The sequence below is a fragment of the Zingiber officinale genome, chromosome 5B (assembly GCF_018446385.1).
Source record: "Zingiber officinale cultivar Zhangliang chromosome 5B, Zo_v1.1, whole genome shotgun sequence".
Classification (NCBI taxonomy): domain Eukaryota; kingdom Viridiplantae; phylum Streptophyta; class Magnoliopsida; order Zingiberales; family Zingiberaceae; genus Zingiber; species Zingiber officinale.
Genome location: NC_055995.1, coordinates 135,220,931 through 135,240,358, shown reverse-complemented (window position 1 = coordinate 135,240,358; position 19,428 = coordinate 135,220,931). Strand labels below are relative to the sequence as shown.

The following is a 19,428-nucleotide window of genomic DNA, read 5'->3' as shown; positions in this document are numbered from 1 at the left end:
TTTTTATGGATATTGCGAGCATCAGGTAGATTTTAAAAATTTAATGGATATTGTGGAGAAGAGGAAAGTTGAGAAAAATAAGAAATTAGAATTAGTACAACTATTTTGAGACGTCGCACTTTTTTTTCAAGATTTTGCAAATTCAAAAAATTACTAAAAATCCACTAAAATGGTCATCCATTTAGGATGAAAATGACTAGATAAAAGAAAGATAATAAAATTGTTTGAGTAATTATAAGTTATGAATTGACCCAAGATAAATAGATAAAAGAAAGATAATAAAATTGTTTGAGTAATTATAAGTTATGAATTGACCCAAGATAAATAGTTATAGTTTGAATGTGAAAAAAAAAAGAGTTCTTCATTTAGTCCTATCCACACTCTCAATTTTGAGAAAAAAAAAAAGCTGTTTTGGAATTTCACAAGTGCTCTTAGAATAAAAGCTTCAAATCTTGGCGCCCACAATATTGTTGGATTTTTTTTTTTTTTTGATCTTTTTTGTTTCACAAATCTTTTCAAACATCTTACATGATAGTGAATGGGTTTTTCCCACCAAAAGAAAACACACACATATACATTATTATATACGGTAATAATCTTACCTAACTTTCTCCGATCAAGGTCCGTGCTTTTCATTTCACTTGATTCATCACTCAAATATAAACAAACATAATATATAAATTAAAGTCCAAGTAGCAGCACTTCACCGCAACCAAAATCCAATCACTTTCAATTAATCGCCCTGCAATTCTTCCTCACTTCCTCTCCACCTTCTATGCTTCCCATCCTGATGATAGACTTCACAAAGGCCTGAAAGAATTCTTCCTGTGAGCTCGCGAACTGGGACACGAACCCTGCGGTTTTAGGATGGGTCAAAAGGGCCTCGTCCGAAGAGAACAAGCCCTGCCCTTGCAGCAGCATCTTGTAGTAGGTGTTGTCGAACGCCGTGGAGGTGGAGTCCATGGCTGACCCCGCGCTCTTCACTCTGTTCTGGGCAGGGCAGATCTCCTGCAGACGCGCCGCGAAGCTCGGGTCCAGCGTGGGGTCCACGTCGCTCTCAGTGTCGAAGTCGTGGATCCGGTTCTGGAAGGAGGAGCAGTGAGCGAAGCCCAAGGTGTGCCCTCCTTCAACAAGGCCATCGACGAAAAATTAAGCTTCAATGATCGACCTGTCTCGTACTTTGCAATGACTAGGAAACTTCACCAAAATTCTTCTTTAATTACCTGAGAGCACCACTAAGTCTTTGGTGGAGAGTCCTCTCTGCGAGAAGCTCTGCTTCAGCTGTGTGAAGTTGAAGGTCGGAGCTGGGAGCTGATTTGTTTCGTTGGCTCTGGAAACCCTCCCGTCTTTTCTTCCCTTTGGAACCTCCCACGTTGGCCCACCCGACTACACGCCAAAGCAAATCGATCGAATCATACATGAACTGATCAACGAACAAGGTGATCGACCAAACAGTCGGTTTAATGCTTTTAGGGATATAAATGAACTAAAAGTTCACGAGTTATTTGGAACTCGATTCGATAAAAAATTCGTTTGACTTCATTTATTTATCTTATCGAGCCGAGCTCGAGCTTGATTTCGAGCTCGATAGTTTTATCAAGCCAAGCTCGAAGTTAAGGATATTCGGCTCGTGAGCTCGCGAACATGTTCATTTGTAGGTTCACGATTCAAAAAACGAACTTTAAAATGAGTCTTAAATCAAGCAAAAAATTGAATTTTAAAACGAGTCAAAAAATGAACTCTAAAACGAGTTCTAAAACGAGCTTTAAACGAACCTTAAAACAAGATTTAAGACGAACAAAAAAAAAAATTTTTTAAAATGAGTCCGAAAACGAGTCGGATTTCACTTAACGAATTAGGTTCGTTAACTATGATAATCGAGCTAATAACAAGTCGAGGTCTACATGTTCGCGAGTTTGATAATTCCAAAACGAACCGAGCTCGAACTTTGTAATAAAAGTTTGATTCAAACTCGAGACTTAAAGAAGCCGAGCTCGAGTTTAATATTGTTCGCATCCCTATTATGCTTTAAGCTGACTTACCAATGCAACTGAATCTCTAGCAGCCAAAGCTAAAATGTCAGCGCAAGAAACGACGCCAGGGCACATCTCCTCCACTGCCTTCTTGGCATGGTCTATGACGTAGAACGCATGGAGTGACTCGTTAGGTGGGCCGTCTTTCTCTGCCTTGTCGCTCCCCCTCGACTTCAGCAACACAGAAGCATCGCAGCCCTGCAACAATAAGAAGGAACACCCTTCAGCTGAGCCAGTTAATGGCACCGAGGGAGACAGAGAGAAAGGAGAAAGCACCCTGATGAAACAGTCATGGAAATGCAAGCGTAGTAAAGCTGCAGGAACTGTGTTGTCATTGGCGATGGCCTTCTTCACGACCTCAGTCACTGCCAATTCGGCATCCGGGCAGGTCTTCGCATAGTAGTCTATGCACAATGCATTGCCGGAGACAACGAGAGAGATGGCGAAGAAGATGAGAAAAAGAGTGACTAAGGGAGTACTCATTGCTGCTTTCGTTTAATTTGATGAGAAAGACCGAGGTGGGATGCAGCATATATATACTAAGGTGTGACTCATGACTGGACCTTCGCATGCAGAGATTGTGACTCACTAACAAACTGTAAGCACTCAGTCACTGATGAACGGTGATAAGGTTTTTTGCGATTTGGGACGACAAAGATTAGCACAATGATCGGATAATTAGTCAACCACTGGGTATCCAAATGGTGGTTGGAGTTGAACTATCAACGAGGCATAATTAGTTAGATCATAATGCTTTCTTGGCAAGCTTCATCTCCCAGCAGCATATATATAAAGCGATGATGTGATGCAGTAACAAGCATGGAGCTCCAAAGTGGGAGTAGGACTGCATTATGTATATCGTCCTCGCCTGAGTCAGAATCAATGAAATTCACGATAGTTAAAACATGTTGATATTCTGCTGATGAATGATTGCAGGTCCTGTTTGCTTTTTTCTCTTTGTCGTGGAATATGTCGCCTTTGAGCATTTCTGCAGTGGAGTTGAGTACGTGCATGGTTTGCGAGGGGTGCTAGGACCACGACGACTACAATGATGAGCAAACGTTTGTGTTTATTGATAGAGTCGTAAATACAATTGCATGAAATCCGAATGAGTGGTACTCCCAATTGCATGAACTCGAGTGAGAACATTATGTATATTGAACTGATATAAAATAAATTATTACTAAATTAAATACTAAGTACTACATTTGTTCATGAATATTAAATTTATTTAATTATATATCAATGTGTGTGACTTTCTTATTGCCACAATGTTAGGTTAGATTGGACATCGGACCGGCCGGGCGATGAGAATTTGGTGGCGTCGGTGTGGCATGTGCTTGCTTGTCTAGGAAGACAAGCCGTTAGCAATGCACAACATTAATTTAACGACTTAATGACTATTCTTATTAATGATGAGTGAGAACTAGAAAGCTTTATTTCCACAGGGAAAATATATATAAATTAACCTGGATAATTGCCATGATAATAAGAATTATGGATCAATTAGAAAGGATGGAAAACATGAATACTTCATCTTAATCGACAAATTATAACAAACACAAGAGTTTGATTTGATCTTTGCAATGCAGTCTCGTAATAGAGTGGGATGAGTTTGGATCATTACAATGGATAAGAATTCATAGAAGAAGATTAAAAAATTACCAAAAGAGATTTTTGATGAACCAACTCTACGGTCTAAAGATGATAGACGAAAAGTCAACCAACTGAATGCATGAAAAAAATCAAGTTAGACCCCTGTCGAAGTCCTATTTCTCATTAAGGCTTTCTCATAACGACATTTGATGGGGTGATGATGAAAGACCCCATCCCGCTATCACGATGAAAGTCAAAGATGATCAAAGTCAAGGGGTCAACGCGTAGAAGGTATCAATCGGTCAAGCGAAACATGCCCCCACCGGGGAGAATGCCCCGACCCGTTGTCCACTTCGACACGGGGAGCATTCAAACAACCGACACTCAAGGGAGAACAACGCACAGAAGGTGAGCTGAGTGGCTACCCCGCTTGGCCAGCCAGCGAGGCCTGACATCGACAGAGTTCAACTTCAGCCGAGCATCTGCCTCGCTCGGCCTGGCCACAGACTCGACATCAACCGAGCATGCTGACAGTGGACTTCCGGCCGAGCGGCTATCCTGCTCAACCCAACAACCGAGCACGCGATCAGTGGACTTCTGGCCGAGCGGCTATCCCGCTCGGCTCCAGCATAGGCATGCGGAGAGTGGACTTCCGACCGAGCGACTCCTCCGCTTGGCCCAGCAACATAGCATGTAGGCAGTGGACTTCCAGCCGAACGACTATCCCCCTTGGCCCGACAACAGACAGCAAGTGAGCAGTGGAATTCCGGCCGAACGACTACTCTGCTTGACCAAGCAACATACACAGCGAACTATCTTTTGACATCCTTTTGGAAACTAGTGCTGTTGACGGACAGTATAATCAAACAGAGGATCGTACGGCGAAAACTTCCGCTGTCATTTCAAAGATATGCTTGACCCGTTAAAATATTTTATGAGAAATATTTTACTGACAAATCTTTTCAAAAAAAACTTTGAAATACATGTCCACCTTAGGAAGCATACATATGCTACATGAGTTCTATATAAAAGGGGATCCAAGCATCGATGGAAATATGTGTTACATGCGATTTCTACTGTTGCACTACAAAATTCTTGTTGCTCCGCTTACTGCTTCTTCTTCTTCACCGGAGATTGACTTGAACATCGTCGAGGACCGCTTCCCTAGCTCGGCACTGACGCTATTTATATTGTAGGTCAGAACGAAATCCACATAAGATCAACGAGAGCACTACATCCTCAGTTTTCATCTTATCGATTTTTAGACAGGATCAACATTTATGGTGAGCATATATAAAATATAGACGGGCTTGATTGCTTTGTAGAGAAGGAACATAAAAGGAGAAAAAGGATAAATGAGCATATATAAAGTATAGACGGGCTAGATAGCTTTGTAGAGAAGGAACATAAAAGGAGAAAAAGGACTCCAAGAAGATTCACGAAAAGTAAGAAAATTCATCAACTAGATTCACTAACTGCAAGACACTTTAGGATTTACTTCGTCCCTTTTGTACATGGAAGGTTGTGGTGGCTGACAAAAAAAAAATCAGCTTCAGCTCCCATAGGCCATCCTACTAGAAAACAGATTATAGACCTACAATAAAAATTATAAAACATTAGAAATGTTAATAAAGTGTATATTACATATCCTGCATTTGCATTTTAGAATTACCAAAAAATATTCATTCAAATCATCGTATTCCGCCAGCGTGCATGTTTCGACTTGTCTCTCATGCTTCTCTCAGCCTCCTGTATTATAACAATCAAAAATCAAGATCAACCAAATACGAAAGAGATTTAACTGATGAAGATGCAATTAGTACCTTTGCTATTGTTTGATAAATTGGAGTTACAACTTTTTTCAAAAATACTTCTTTATCACCACCATATGCTGGCTTTATATTTTCACCAGTCACTGAGCTTGTATTCTCAGCTAACATTTCATATAGCTTAAAGGGCATCTGACGAAGAGCATAAAAAAGAAAGATTTAAAGTTGCAGCTTATAAAGTACAGGGATACCATGCTAAGATATAAACTAGAGTCTAAAGTCCAAACCCTACTTTCTACCGATAGTCCTTTCTCATTCTGCCCAAGGTTTCAGGCAATACAAGCACATGAATTTGTGAGATCATTAAGATTTAAGGGGGACTGAATAGCAATTTAAAAAAATTATATATTTTCAAAATAACTCACTAATTCAAATGTGCAGAGAAAGGTTAATTGTAGATTTTAATTAATCTAATTTATAAAAATGAATTTAAATATGAAGAATAATAGCTAAAGAGAAGAACTAAGTGACACAGTGAATTTTACGGGGTTCAGTAACTTTCAGGTTCCTACACAATGTCCTAATGATCAGTTAGGTGAATCAACCTTTGTCAAAACCCACTATATTTTCTCTTTTCTGAAATATATTTCAAAGGAGAGGAAACCTTTTTACAAAAAATAATTTGGCTAACAAATAATCAAGAATCAATTTGCACAAGCCAAAAGAAGACAGAATAATAATGATATGAACAGCTTATGGAAATAATAAACAACATTGAAATACTGAGTTGTCGCCGCGTTGCGATGCCTATAGAGATCTTCTAGACAAATGAAGAGAGCTTTAGCAAGGTTTGGAGCATGTTGAAAGCTGCAGTGAGTTGCCTATAGAGATCTTCTACGAGCAAAGAGAGCTTTAGCATAGTTTGGAGGGTATTGAATTGTAATTGTTTTAGATGTCTTCTCCTTCAAAGCCTTTTATATAGGTGTTTTTCAGATGCCCTGATTGACCAGAATGCCTATTTGATCACCTGAACGAACTGTTATCGGAACGACTGTTATTCATCTATTATCCACTATTTGGTGGCCCGTATCATACTTCCAGTCGTACTGAAGCATTCTGGTTGACTAAAATGACTTCTTGGACCAAATAAGAGGAGGTTTCCATGCTGTCTTTCTGTGCTAATTAGATTATTCGGTCACTTGGATCTATATTGTGGTCGCCCGAAACTACAATCAAATCAAAAACTCTTACAGTCGCCCAACAAATAAAATTTTCATGAATTAGCCAAAAAAGCATAAAATATGTTGTGAGTGATCAAAAGTGTCTTCTGAATTAAGGCATGCAGTGGAAATTATTGCTGGTTTCTAGGATAAGTCAGCACCTAGTTGTACAAAAGCTACTCTCATCCCAGAGTAACAGTCATTCCCTTACAACTCTCATCCCAGAAGACAGCCACGGACAGCAGTGGACAGAAAGGCTGCTCTGAGGGCTCAGCTGCAGATTTGAGACAGTGAATTGGAGAGGATGGCAGGCAGATGTTGCTCAGCTAAGTGGCAGAAAGGCTGCTCCGTTACAACTCTTGATCCTGTTTGAGGGATGTCTTAAGACAATCGTCTTAAGATTTTTATTAAATATAGATTCACTATTTGAATGCATATTAAATGTTTGATTGTCTTAAACTCATTTACTGAATGCCCGCAATATAATTCATAGCATGAGAGAAATTGTAATTGGATCACAACTAGTGATTATCTCTACATGTGCAATTATAAATGTATTAGAATTTTCCTAGTCGTCGAATTGATGTATTCGGACATCATCAATTCTGTAAGACTAGTACGGATTATATTATTTGGTTCGCCAAACAGTTGTTTTCTCACTGGCTGGAGACATTAGGATATTGAGAGTTAAACATAGATGCTAGTTATGGTAACTAGTTCAGTGGAATGACTTGCTGTAAGACTTCATATGGTTATATATATATAAATATGTCTGTGAAGCTCTTACTGCAGCTCGAGTGTAAGTTTCCTTCGACTTGAGGTATACAAGTCATCTTGGTCAGACTTATACTTTGACATCTTAAGCAAACATCTCATTGAGATGTGGATTCGGGATGATTGGGTATAACTTGAAATACTTGAAGATGTTTGGATAGCTCACAAAGAATTCACTGCTCCTTACGAGGAGACGTATACCTTATGGCCACTCGTAGGATTATTACTCAAAATTTTTGGCCAAAACATATATTAAGAATACGAGACTCTTGTACACATGTACGAGTAATTTGAATCCGTAAAACGAGAAAATATTACTTGGACTGGGTGTGACGTAGTCAGTAGTTAGGACAGACACAGAGACCATATCCTGAACCAATTGGATATAAGACGAATGAAAGGAATGAGGCACGACTCACTGTAGCTGCTGAAGGGTTTAGAATTACTTCTAAGATCAACTATGATTTTTTGGCTAATTGGGAATTATGATTACTAGGTGTCACTCGATCGTTCTATTATTAAGTAGTTAATTATGGATGACCAAGATAAACTAAGAACCTATTAGGTCACATGCACTAACGAGTCTCTAAAATACATAAAACAAGTTAAAGAATAGGATTTTAGATCAAGAAATAAATGTTTGGTTGGACCATGCATAAGACAAATATGGAAATATTTGTCATAATGGAAGCGTGGATGAGCTACATGTCTTATGGTAGAGTTGAATCATATTTGATTTAATCATGAATTAGTCATGAACTTGTCCCCTCAAGACGGTCTAATGGCTAGCACATGAGGTGTTGCCACCATGAGGTCTGGGGTTCGAATCTCGACAAAGCCGAGATAAATGCCTCCCTTATATGTTAGTAACTATTCCCAAGGCTAGTAGCCGCCCGTGATTTACCTCCTTCGTGTTGGCCCTGGGACGGACTGACGGGGGCACTGGGGGCAAGCGTATTCGCCTTTTGCCATCATGAATTAGTAATGAACCAACTTGGTTTAGTTGTGAACCAAACCAAGAGATTAATGAATTAATTTTTGGTTAAAGGATAATGGATTGAATTTGGACTTTCTAATCCAACTCATTGAAGAGGATTATATATAGATGTAATTGGGAGACAATTAGATACAAGTTTCATTATTTGGTTGATTGACTTTTGGAAACCCAATCCTCCTCTCCCTCTCCTCTCTCTCCTGCCGCCAACAAGAGGGGTCTCCCTCTTGTTGCCGTGACCACCACAAGGGAGAAAAACTCTCTCTTGTGTTTTTCTTCTTCTTACTCTTGATCCCTCTTCTTCGCTCGTGTCTAGTAACTTCCGAAGCAGAGGCTTGTACTTAAGGAATTGTCTTGAGGAGCTCAGCGTGGATACGAATAGAGACGAGGTTCGATAACGTCGGAAAGGTTGATGCACTTCTCGTTACAAGTCATCCATAAGATATACCTAGCATAAATTTACTTCCTGTAAAATTTTAATTTTGCGATCATGTTTGGCATGTTGTATCCTTGTATGCGTGTGGTGTATGATGTAATAATTAAAATTATTATTGTTTTATTTTCCGCTGTACATATTTACAAAACGTGTTCTAGTATGTACCCGCATTGGACATATCCCAACAGACCCTCCTGTTAGAGTCATGAGGGGCTTAAAATGTAGATCCGCTACATTAACGACCCCCCTAGTGCCGGTCTCACGAATATGGAGGGAGGTACATACAAGTACACAGGCGTCAGACGCATGGTGGGGTAAACCCCATGTCGTTAGTTCCTGAGAATCAACCCTTGACCATTACGCCAGAGATGTCATGCGCCTACCGTCTGTGCTACGCTCTTGGAGCACATATCTTAAAACCCGAGTGCAAGATGGTTAATCTCGCCATGTCTGTCATCGATCGTGAGCATCTCGCCACACTCTATTCAAGATGATCCTGACTTGGCTGACCCCAGCAGGGTCTAGTGCTAAACTCGCGAAGATGTTGGTGATCGTGACGGACTTATCCACGATGCTTCTTGCGCTCGCTGCTCTCTTCCACTTGGCACTCTTATTTCCCTTTCGACTCGTTCAGTGATGCTGGCCATCGTGGTCAAGCTCATCAGACTACTATTTCTCCTACTTTATTTGACAAGGCCGTTAAAATTTAAAACTCCTTCACCATGTTTCTATAATTGGGAATATACAGTCCCCTCGAGGTAGTACGGTGGTTAAGGTATGGGGTGTTGTCACATGAGGTCTTAGGATCGAAACTCGATCTGTCCCAACATGCCTTCCCCCATGCCTTAGCCACCTGGACTAATAGCTAGTACTCACTTGTGATTTATTTTCTCCGTGTTGACCTAGGGACGGATTGACATGGGCACTAGGGGCGAGCGAATCTCCTTTTGCCATATGTAATTGGGAATATACGACTCTATTGATAACTATAACTATATCTATAAAAAGAGGAATCTTACAATCCTAGAGGAAAAGAAGACAACACTCTTACAATCTTATACTTAAATTCTTCACGGATGTCTACTAACATTATAGCTGCTGAATAAAATCCAAGCACAACAATATGAATTGATTCCTTCCCCAGCTTGACAACTTTGCCCCGTGAAAAAAATCAAGTGGTCGACTAAGACCAGTAGAACGTGGCCACATCGAAAGCATTTGTGTATTCTATGTTACATATAGAGCAACTGCTTACTTCAGTATAACGTGATAATAATCCCAACACACTCTTTATAACTCAAAAACGATGTAACTAAGAAACAACAAATTGGACCGACACAAAAAAAAAAAAAATCTATTGCTATTGCTATTGCATAATCAAGACAAACAATAGAAAGGGCATGAAGAAGATGAACGACATGCATGATGCATGCATCTGAATCACGCAATACAGATGCACTGAAAAAGCCGTCCAACAGCACTTTGTGATGGTTTAAAATGCATGTAATTAACAAAAGGGGATTCCATGAAGCGAGCAAGAAAATAACTCACAGAGATAAGCAACACGCGGGTTCTGTAACTCGACTTCGTTGGCGACTCGAAGAATGGGTGCGACCTCGACGAGGGACGAAGCCACGACCTCCCTGTCGAAGATGGACTCCCCAAAGGCTACCCATCCTCTGCGTCCGAAGAATCCGTCTGGCGGCCGGCTGATTCTCCAGCGCCGCCCTTTTCGACGAAGACATCTCCCCTCAGCTGATACCATATTTCACCATGCAATTTGGCAAGTTCTCGGCAGCTCCTTCTCTGACCGTTCGATCTCGAACGAACGCCGTGCGATCTTAAGAATGAGAAGGTCAGTTTAGTCATTTCATTTTTTCCTGTCTAGGTCGAAGCCGAATCCTCCGCTAGGGTTATCGCAAGATTCCGCCGTCATCGCTGCTCTCGCTTCCCGCCACTTTAACGGATCGACTGTCACAAAGAGAACAGCGAACACTTAATTCTTAGTTCTTGGAGGGCGCATGATCGCATCCCTCTCTCAAAGAGTGACGCATGACGTAGGTTAGGTAAGCTCTGTTGGAGGAAGAACAGCGGATCCGGATCCACTCTAGCTCCAGTAGTGTTCAATTATTAATTCTCGCCGCAAGGCCGATTAAAACCCGCATCCATCCCGCCATCTGTTTGTTTTATTACCCTCACCAAAATATAATTTATTCAAAAAAAAGTTGAGTAAATGCAGTAAAGAGCGAGGAGGAGATCGAACGGTGCTGTCGTTGCAGGCTTGCAGCCTCTCGCGGAGGAGGATTGTGCTCTGGTTTGATGGATCAGCGCGCGGTGGATTCAGATCGCAGAACGGTAAGTGAGCTTTCCGCTGCTTCTTCACCATATGGATCTCGATTGCAATAGCAATCGCATCGCTAATTTATCGTTGATTGTTCGATCTGCAGTCGCCGGAATGTGGAAACCCTAGTAGCAGCGATTGCGATATCAAGAGCTGCGGGGCATGCCGCACCACCGAGACGCCCCTCTGGCGATCCGGCCCTGCCGGCCCCAAGGTAACGCCTTTCCCCCAATCTGGCTTTCTTCGTGCATGAAAGCTTCGATCTTTACCGTCTCCTGGTTTCTGCTCTTTAGACGCTCTGCAACGCTTGTGGGATCCGGTACCGGAAGAACAAATCGGATCTGGGAACGAAGACGAGGAAGGAGAAAAAAGAATTGGTCCTCGAGGTTCAGATGACGGGATTGGGACTGAGAAAGAAGCGATCTGTGATTCAGAAGCATTGGAGGAGGTGGTGGAGAAGGGGCATAATCGGGGAAGAGGAGCAGGCTGCTGTCCTCCTCATGGCCCTTTCCTACGGTTTTCTTTAGGACACGAATTGAGTGCATCACCACCTTTTGTCATCTCTATTATCTATTTCCTTCAATCTTGTAGATTGACCCATGCAATATCCAACTTCATTGTTATTCTCCATGGAGATCATTTCTCAAGTGAAATTTGAATGAAAAAGACAGCAATTTCATCCTTGCAAAAAATAATGCTGTGCACTATAATTCAGATTGCCTCAAGCAGTTAATGCCTAAATGCTGCTATTAGTTTGATTTTTGTTTGATTTTTTTTAACAATATGACTTACATGGTGCTGCTTTTGGTTTGTTTTGAATTTATCAGAGTGTTGAAGTTACGAAGTAAACAACTTCATCTTTCAAAGTTTAGGAAGGATTGTATTTTTTTTTTGGGGGTTCTTTTATAGTTTCATCTAAATATTATACATACTATAAAAAAATCATTTGATTGTAAAATAATAATAATGAAAAAAAATAATCAAAATAGTACAGTGGTGGAATAGACTCAAATTTTCTAAACATCTGAGGAGAAAGCATTTGTTCAAATTTTATCAAAGCTTGATTTTTTTTTCCTAAATATTTTTAACACTCAACCATTTTTATTTTATTTTAAATTTTTAGATTTTATATATATATATATATATATATATATATATATATAATTAAAAGGACATGGATTAAAATCTCAATATTTGTATTTTTTTATTTTTAATTAAATATATAGAGTAAAAGTGTCCCAACAAATTAACAAAGATTCTTCGACCACTAGTGATTCTCCAACGACTAGCTTATATGTTTTAGTCCAACTAATGATGATGCTCTAGTTAATCAAGAACCCTTGATCACTAAGAAAAATAAATAAATAGTTTTAAAAATATTTAGATTTTAGAGGCCTAAAATGCTCATATTTTTAAAAGAGAAGCCTTGGAGGGCAATTCATAAAAGAAATGGAAAATATACAATTTCTATGTTTCATATGCTTTGTGTTTTATTCTTAATTACTACTCTTCTACAGTATAAAAACTACTTTTTGTAACAGAGAAGGGAATGTTCCATGAGGACTGCAAAATGATGCCTTATTCATGAAGTGACAGTGAAGCAGGGAAAATGCCATAGCACAAGACAAGTGAGAGAGCTTAGCAGGCAAACAGGTTAATAAGCTGCTTAATGCACCAAACAAGATATAAGACAGTTTTAACAAGCATGTATTACTACTTGAGCATTAAGAATTATTTGCTCAGCTGAAACAAACAAACTACTGCAAGGGCACAAAACTGTCACTATTAATTTCATAGCTGACCTTTTGAAAGGGAAAAGAGAGCATTGCTTCTGCCAAACTCAAGTGTCATACCTTATGAAATCATGAGTTGAATCAGGAAAGTTTATACTACTACTTGAGCATCAAGAATTATTTGCACAGCTGAAACAACCAAGCTACTTCTGAGGCACACGGCCACACAAGCGTCACTATTATTTTGATAGCAGGCCTTTTGGAAGGGAAAAGAGAGCATTGCTTCTACCAAACTGAAGGGAAATAATAAATACAATCCTTCCTAAACTTTCCTGGCTCAACTCAAGGTTTCATAAGATATGACACTTCAGTTTGGCAGAAGCAATGATTTCTTTTTCCTCCCAAAAGGTCAGTTATCAAAATAATAGAAACACTTGTGTGGCCCAGCAGTAGCTTGATTTTTTCAGCTGAGCAAATAATTCTTGAAGTTCAAGTAGTAGTGATAAACTTTCCTGGCTCACCTCATGGTTTCATAAAGTATGACACTTCAGTTTGGCAGAAGCAATGCTCTCTTTTCCCTTCCAAAAGGTCAGTTATCAAACTATTTAGCAATGCTCTCTTTTCCCTTGCAAAAGGTCAGTTATCAAACTAATAGTGACAGTTTTGTGCCCCAGCAATAGTTTGTTTGTTTCAGCCGAGCAAATAATTCTTAATGCTCAAGTAGCAATAAATGCTTGCTAAAAATGACTTATATCTTGTTTGGTGCATTAAGCAGCTTATTAACCTGTTTGCCTGCTAAGCTCTCTCACTTGTCTTGTGCTATGGCATTTTCCCTGCTTCACTGTCCTGTGTTCATTTTTGTCACTTCATGAAGAAGGCATCATTTTGCAGTCCTCATGGAACATTCCCTTCTCTGTTATAAAAAGTAGTTTTTACACTGTAGAAGAGTAATACTTAAGAATAAAACACAAAGCATATGAAACATAGAAATTGTATATTTTCCATTTCTTTTATGAATTGCCCTCCAAGACTTCTCTTTTAAAACTATGAGCATTTTAGGCCTCTAAAATTTAAATATTTATTTATTTTTCTTAGTGATCAAGGGTTCTTGATCGAAGAATCTTTGTTAATTTGTGGGAGCAGTCAATATATTTAATTAAAAAAAATACAAAGATTGAGATTTTAATCCATGATTTTCATTAACCAAGTAATGAATAAACCAATAAAAAGATTTAAATCAAATAAATATATATATCTACAAAAATAAAATAAAAATTAAAATGGCTGAGTGCTAAAAATATATAGAAAATAAAAAAAAAATCAAGATTTAATATGTTTGTAAACTTAACAATAAATTTTGAACAAATACTTTATCCTCATATGTTTAGAAAATTCTGAGTCTCATCCACCTCTGTACTATTTTGATTATTTTTTTTCCGTTATTATTATTTTACAATCAAATGATTTTTTATAGTTTGTATAATATGTAGATCAAACTATTAAAGTAAAGTAAAATCTCAAAGAAAAATTTAAGGATAGACACATAAATTTATGGTCCATTATTTTATTTTTCGTGGTCCATGAATTTATATATTTATTTTTGAACTTTTCATTTAGATTTATTCCTGTGTACATATCATTATTCTAAAGTAAAAGTAAAAATAAAAGATAAAAATAATGCAATCCTTTCTAAAGTTGAAAGATGAAGATTTTGACTTCTTAATTTCTATTTTCAAATATAAAATTTTTACATTTTAATTTCTTTTTATAACTACATACTAGGAGAGCCAAAGGGCAGAGGAAACAAAATAATTATGAAAAACTTTAAGTCACGAAGACATAAAGATATATTATTAATCTTTTAGAGGGTCATATTTAAAGTTTATATACTTTTAATCTACATAGCAATTTAAATTAAATTTATTATACAAATATAAATTAGTTAAAATCTTAAAAAACATAGATGATTTTTTTTTAAAAAAATAAAATATAATTTATTCTCACAAATTTAATGGTAATTTATGCTGTATTTATTAATGAAATGATTCAGCAGGCCGCAGCCCAATCTGTTGTGGCCCAACCTGGTAATGGAAGTATTATTACAATTTTGCCATTCAATGAAAACCCTAGATGGATAGGGGAATGGACGAGCATTTCATCTACAAATAGCCTCCGCCGCCGCCGTCTTCACGTCGTTCCTCTGTGCACGAGGAAAGCAAGGGGAGGGGATCGATGGTGTCGCTCAAGCTTCAGAAGCGGCTCTCCGCTAGTGTCCTCAAGTGCGGCAGGGGGAAGGTCTGGCTCGATCCCAATGAGGTCAGCGAGATCTCCATGGCGAATTCCCGTAAGGACCACAACTCCTTTTCTCTTAGGTTCAATCTTCACCTTGAACTTGATCAATACGAGAGGAAAGTGCCGGCTTTTAGATTTTAATTCAGTTTGCTTGGCTTTGGCTGTAGCTATTGCTTTGCTTTTGGTTGTTTCGTTCTTTGTTTTGTTTTGGCCTGAGATTGCCTCATTTCGCATGTTCATAGGTTCATTTAGTCGTCGTACACTTGAAACCTGAAGACCTTTTCTTGCGTTTGTTCAGTATCCTATGCAAATATCTTGACATTCTTAAAATATGTTTTAATTTTGTTATTTATCTATAAGATTATTAGTTTTTGTATGGTGAAAAGTTTTTCGCTTAAAGTTTTAGCCTTTCAAATCATGATTACACGCTATGTTTCTTATATTGCTGTTTTTTTTTGCTTTCCCGTGAACTTTGATATGTTTCGAGATCTATGGCCTGTGAATTGTCATCTGTATTAGTTTTTAACTGTAACTGAGGCTCTTCTCAATTCAAAGAAATGGAGTGAATACGAAGGAGAAGAAATGAAGTGAGAGAATGAGATTATATCACTTTAGAGGATTAAATTAAAGGAGTGGCAGGGAGCTTCTTTCCTGCCCAATGCAATGGAGGTCGGTGCGTTAGCACATTATCCTTCTTGGTTGCTTAGTGACCTGACCATTAATTAAGGAGAATACAAGTGTTCTCTCTTGTAACCCCTTTTATTCTATCAAATGTTATATGTTTCCCAGCCTTTTAGGGTGTCACATTCTTTCACCCATGCATCATTAGTTTATGCCAGGCCTACATGGACTCAAAGCAACATTGAGCAAATTTTCTTGTAATGTTAACTATTAATTTCATGGGATATTCAAATGGATTGATAGGTGGCTTGAATTTGTGCTGTGTGGATTAATAATATTTTCTGGCATTAATCTTACATGATTTCGTAACAATTTGGAAATGTAGAGAAGGGTAATATAGAAAAAATTAGTTATGGACCAGAACTTCATTTTTCTGTGGGAGCATCGTGACTTGGGTATTTCCTGATGAATTTTTATCATAATGAATTTCAATAACAAGCCCTTCAACACTAGTCTCTTGAATATCCACCATCACCTCACCTTTTATTCTTATGCTGCATTATCTATTGCAGTAGCTGTAAAAATTGTTTCCAACTTTCTAACCCATATCCTTTATCCAATTTTGTCAAATTCATGAGCCAACTTGTTACTTGTGCGGGTTTACAAACTGGCACTTAGACATAGTCGGAAAGGACCTAGATGTGGAAATGAATCCCAGTTCTTGCTGACTCGTGTTCCAATTCATGCACTTGTGATTTGTGAATTCTAATTGGTTTCATGAGTCCATTCAGCTCAAGTTGACTTATGTGGCTGTGGAGCCAACTTATGCTTGTTAAGCATTAGCTGTCTAGTTTTTTCTTTTCTGTCTGTTCTTGTTTAACAGGCATAATCTCTTATTCATCTTTATTTTTCTTGTTTGCTGTCTTCATCTTGCCTTGTTCTACAACAATCCATTTCTTCTCTAGTGTCTTCATCCTTCAACTTTTCACCATAGTGCTATCTTCTCATCAGCTGCCTATCTTCTACTTTGTCCTGTATTTGTCAGTCGCCTAGTTCAGATTTGGCTTCTACTGTATTTCTGAATTCTAAATGTCGGATGCATGCTGAAATTTTCATTCTTGTTCTATGGTAAGCCTGTGGCATCTGCCTTACTTTCTTGCTTAATTGTGACTTTTAGTTGTTTATCCCAGCGTCTCTTAAGAGTTTTAATTGTTTCCTTGCCTAAGTTCTTAAAGCTCACAGTATACATAGTCTCATTAAACTCCAGCAAGCATCTGCTTTGCACTTTGACTGAAATAATTCTATAAACGAATATGATTCTATTACTTTTGCACTTTGTAATAATTTGTAGACAATTGAGTTTATGATATGGGTTAAAAAATATTTATACTAGTTTATGTGGGCAACATGAGACTGACAACCTTGCCCTTATTCATGGCTTACATTTAATTCTTTTGATTCTACTATACCTGTTTGTTTTGACATCAGATTCCTTTTGAACTATCATCATTTTTCATATTTAAAACATTGGAAAATGTTGATGGTCCATCAACATAGAGATTTACTTGAGTCTTTAAAGAACCCTTCTGAATTTTCAACATCAGCATGTTATTTCCAACACATGCTGTGTGAGTGAAAAGACTCGTTTGGAATGAGAGATACTTTTTGCATCATTATTTATTATCAAATCATATTATGTCCCAGCTTCGGGGTCTAGTTTTAGATTTTGAAAATTTTTAACTCAAGTTGTCATGGTCTGAAACAGCCACTTAGCCTTTTCACCTGGATTTGGGATCGCCATTTATGGTTTTGAGTCATTGTTTGCATTAGTGTACATAATTTGGTTATTTATGATTGAAACATTCACTTTGAAGTTGTTCAAAATTTAAATATTCTCAAACCGAAGATTTTCAACTGCAGGCCAAAATATTAGGAAGCTCGTGAAAGATGGTTTTATCATAAGGAAACCAACCAAAATTCATTCACGTTCTCGTGCAAGGAGGGCCTTGGAGGCAAAGAGAAAAGGCCGACACTCTGGATACGGTAATTATCTATATTCTAAAAAATTCTCTACTTAGCATTCAGTTAATATTTTTTTTCCTCCATATTGCAGGTAAGCGCAGGGGTACAAGGGAAGCAAGGCTTCCCACAAAGGTACTTTGGATGCGCAGGATGCGAGTCTTGAGGCGCTTGTTGAAAAAGTACCGTGAATCCAAGAAGATCGACAAGCACATGTACCACGATATGTACATGAAAGTAAAAGGTAATGTATTTAAGAACAAACGGGTCCTCATGGAAACTATCCACAAATCTAAAGCCGAAAAGGCCAGAGAGAAGACTTTGGCAGATCAATTTGAAGCTAAACGTGCCAAGAGCAAGGCTAGCAGAGAAAGGAAGATTGCTAGGAGGGAGGAACGCCTTGCTCAGGTGCAATATGATTTCTTTAGTTTTTCTTTCATTACAATTGGTCATGCCGCTCGGATTTGCTCTAGTGGATTAATTCGTCCATTGTCATGTTTGATAAACAAGAATGATAAACAATTTTTTACCATGTTCTCAGCTCCTTGACTGACAAACTGTTCCATCTCCCTTGTTTTGCTTACTTTTCTGTGTTGATTTTGCGGAAAATAGGGTCCTGCAGATCGCCCCGCCGCTGCACCACCTGTTGCCCAAACAGAGTAAGCCTACTGTTCTTTGCCTAATTACGCATAAAATTTACATATTTTGTTCATACAGTGATGGTGGTTTGCTATCCATGCAGAGCTCCCAAGAAATCTAAGAAGTAGAGTATCGGTGGTTGCAGAATAGGTTCACGGGGACGACGTAGTTCCTTACCTGCTCTTCAAGCAGTAACATGTCGGGAAAACACTGTTAGATTTTTTTTTTATTTGCTTCGAAAATCCATGTTTTGCTTCGGTGGACTTGAAAACCAATTTCTATTTTCTAATGCTGGTATTGAATTTTGGTTGATTGACGGTGTCCTGTGGTTGCAGCCTTTATATTTGTACTTCATTTAGAACAAATGCTCTGCCTGTGTATGTGTGCTGCCTTTTTCTTTGTGGATTTTAGGGAATATACATATAGTTATAATTATTATTTTTAAATATTTGGTATAATATAAAATTGTCGTTCAGTAATTTTTGCATGTTTTTAAGTCATTTATCACAAGTTGTTCATTTATCTTATTATAAAGTGTTAGGTAGGCTTGGTGTGAAAAAAAATATATTCTATAAGAACTAAATGTGAGAAGATTTTTTTAAAAACATTTTTTATTATTACACTCGAACATTAAAATAGTTTTTCTTTCTCTATAATTTTTTTATAACGTGCTTTTATAAATAAATTGTTGTTTGCCAAACAAATAAAATTCTGATATTCCTACACAATGTATCATAAAAAAAAAAAAAAATCAAATATATGTCATGTCAAGGCTTAAGACTAACATTTACATCAATTTCTTTATTACTATATCTAAAATTTAAGATAAATATCTCATTTTATTAAATTTAGATAATTATTTTTCATTACACACTATATCAAATATTTTAAAATTTCCATGATCCTTATTTTTTTTTATTATTTTATTCTCTTTCTTCTATTTTTTATTATTATATTTATT

General features: G+C 37.8%; 3 protein-coding genes and 1 long non-coding RNA gene across 5 annotated transcripts; 2 read left to right on the top strand and 2 right to left on the bottom strand.

Annotated features, from left to right (window-relative positions):
* Window positions 1-407: 407 nt before the first annotated feature.
* LOC121986162 (peroxidase 64-like) lies at window positions 408-2,548 on the bottom strand. The gene is made up of 4 exons (XM_042539988.1): window positions 2,310-2,548; window positions 2,043-2,231; window positions 1,224-1,386; window positions 408-1,124 (listed from the first exon to the last, which is right to left on the bottom strand). The coding sequence occupies exons 1-4, from the start codon at window positions 2,514-2,516 to the stop codon at window positions 730-732; spliced, it is 954 nt and encodes a 317-aa protein (XP_042395922.1). The 5' UTR covers window positions 2,517-2,548; the 3' UTR covers window positions 408-729.
* Window positions 2,549-4,591: 2,043 nt separating this feature from the next.
* Window positions 4,592-11,046, bottom strand: LOC121986164. Its single transcript, XR_006113351.1, has 4 exons — window positions 10,374-11,046; window positions 5,453-5,590; window positions 5,302-5,378; window positions 4,592-5,223 (listed from the first exon to the last, which is right to left on the bottom strand). It is a non-coding gene; the product is annotated as an uncharacterized LOC121986164 (long non-coding RNA).
* On the top strand, window positions 11,036-11,816 carry LOC121986163 (GATA transcription factor 16-like). The gene is made up of 3 exons (XM_042539990.1): window positions 11,036-11,177; window positions 11,270-11,377; window positions 11,457-11,816. The coding sequence occupies exons 1-3, from the start codon at window positions 11,142-11,144 to the stop codon at window positions 11,688-11,690; spliced, it is 378 nt and encodes a 125-aa protein (XP_042395924.1). The 5' UTR covers window positions 11,036-11,141; the 3' UTR covers window positions 11,691-11,816.
* Window positions 11,817-15,027: 3,211 nt separating this feature from the next.
* On the top strand, window positions 15,028-18,779 carry LOC121986161 (60S ribosomal protein L19-3). 2 transcript variants are annotated; one of them, XM_042539987.1, is made up of 5 exons: window positions 15,028-15,240; window positions 17,730-17,852; window positions 17,923-18,236; window positions 18,441-18,487; window positions 18,571-18,779. In XM_042539987.1, exons 1-5 carry the CDS (start codon window positions 15,129-15,131, stop codon window positions 18,593-18,595), a joined length of 621 nt encoding a protein of 206 aa, XP_042395921.1. In that variant the 5' UTR covers window positions 15,028-15,128; the 3' UTR covers window positions 18,596-18,779. The 2 variants fall into 2 exon arrangements, 1 of the variants encoding a protein (XP_042395921.1); XR_006113350.1 differs by having other exon boundaries at window positions 17,923-18,487.
* The last annotated feature ends 649 nt before the right edge of the window (window positions 18,780-19,428 follow it).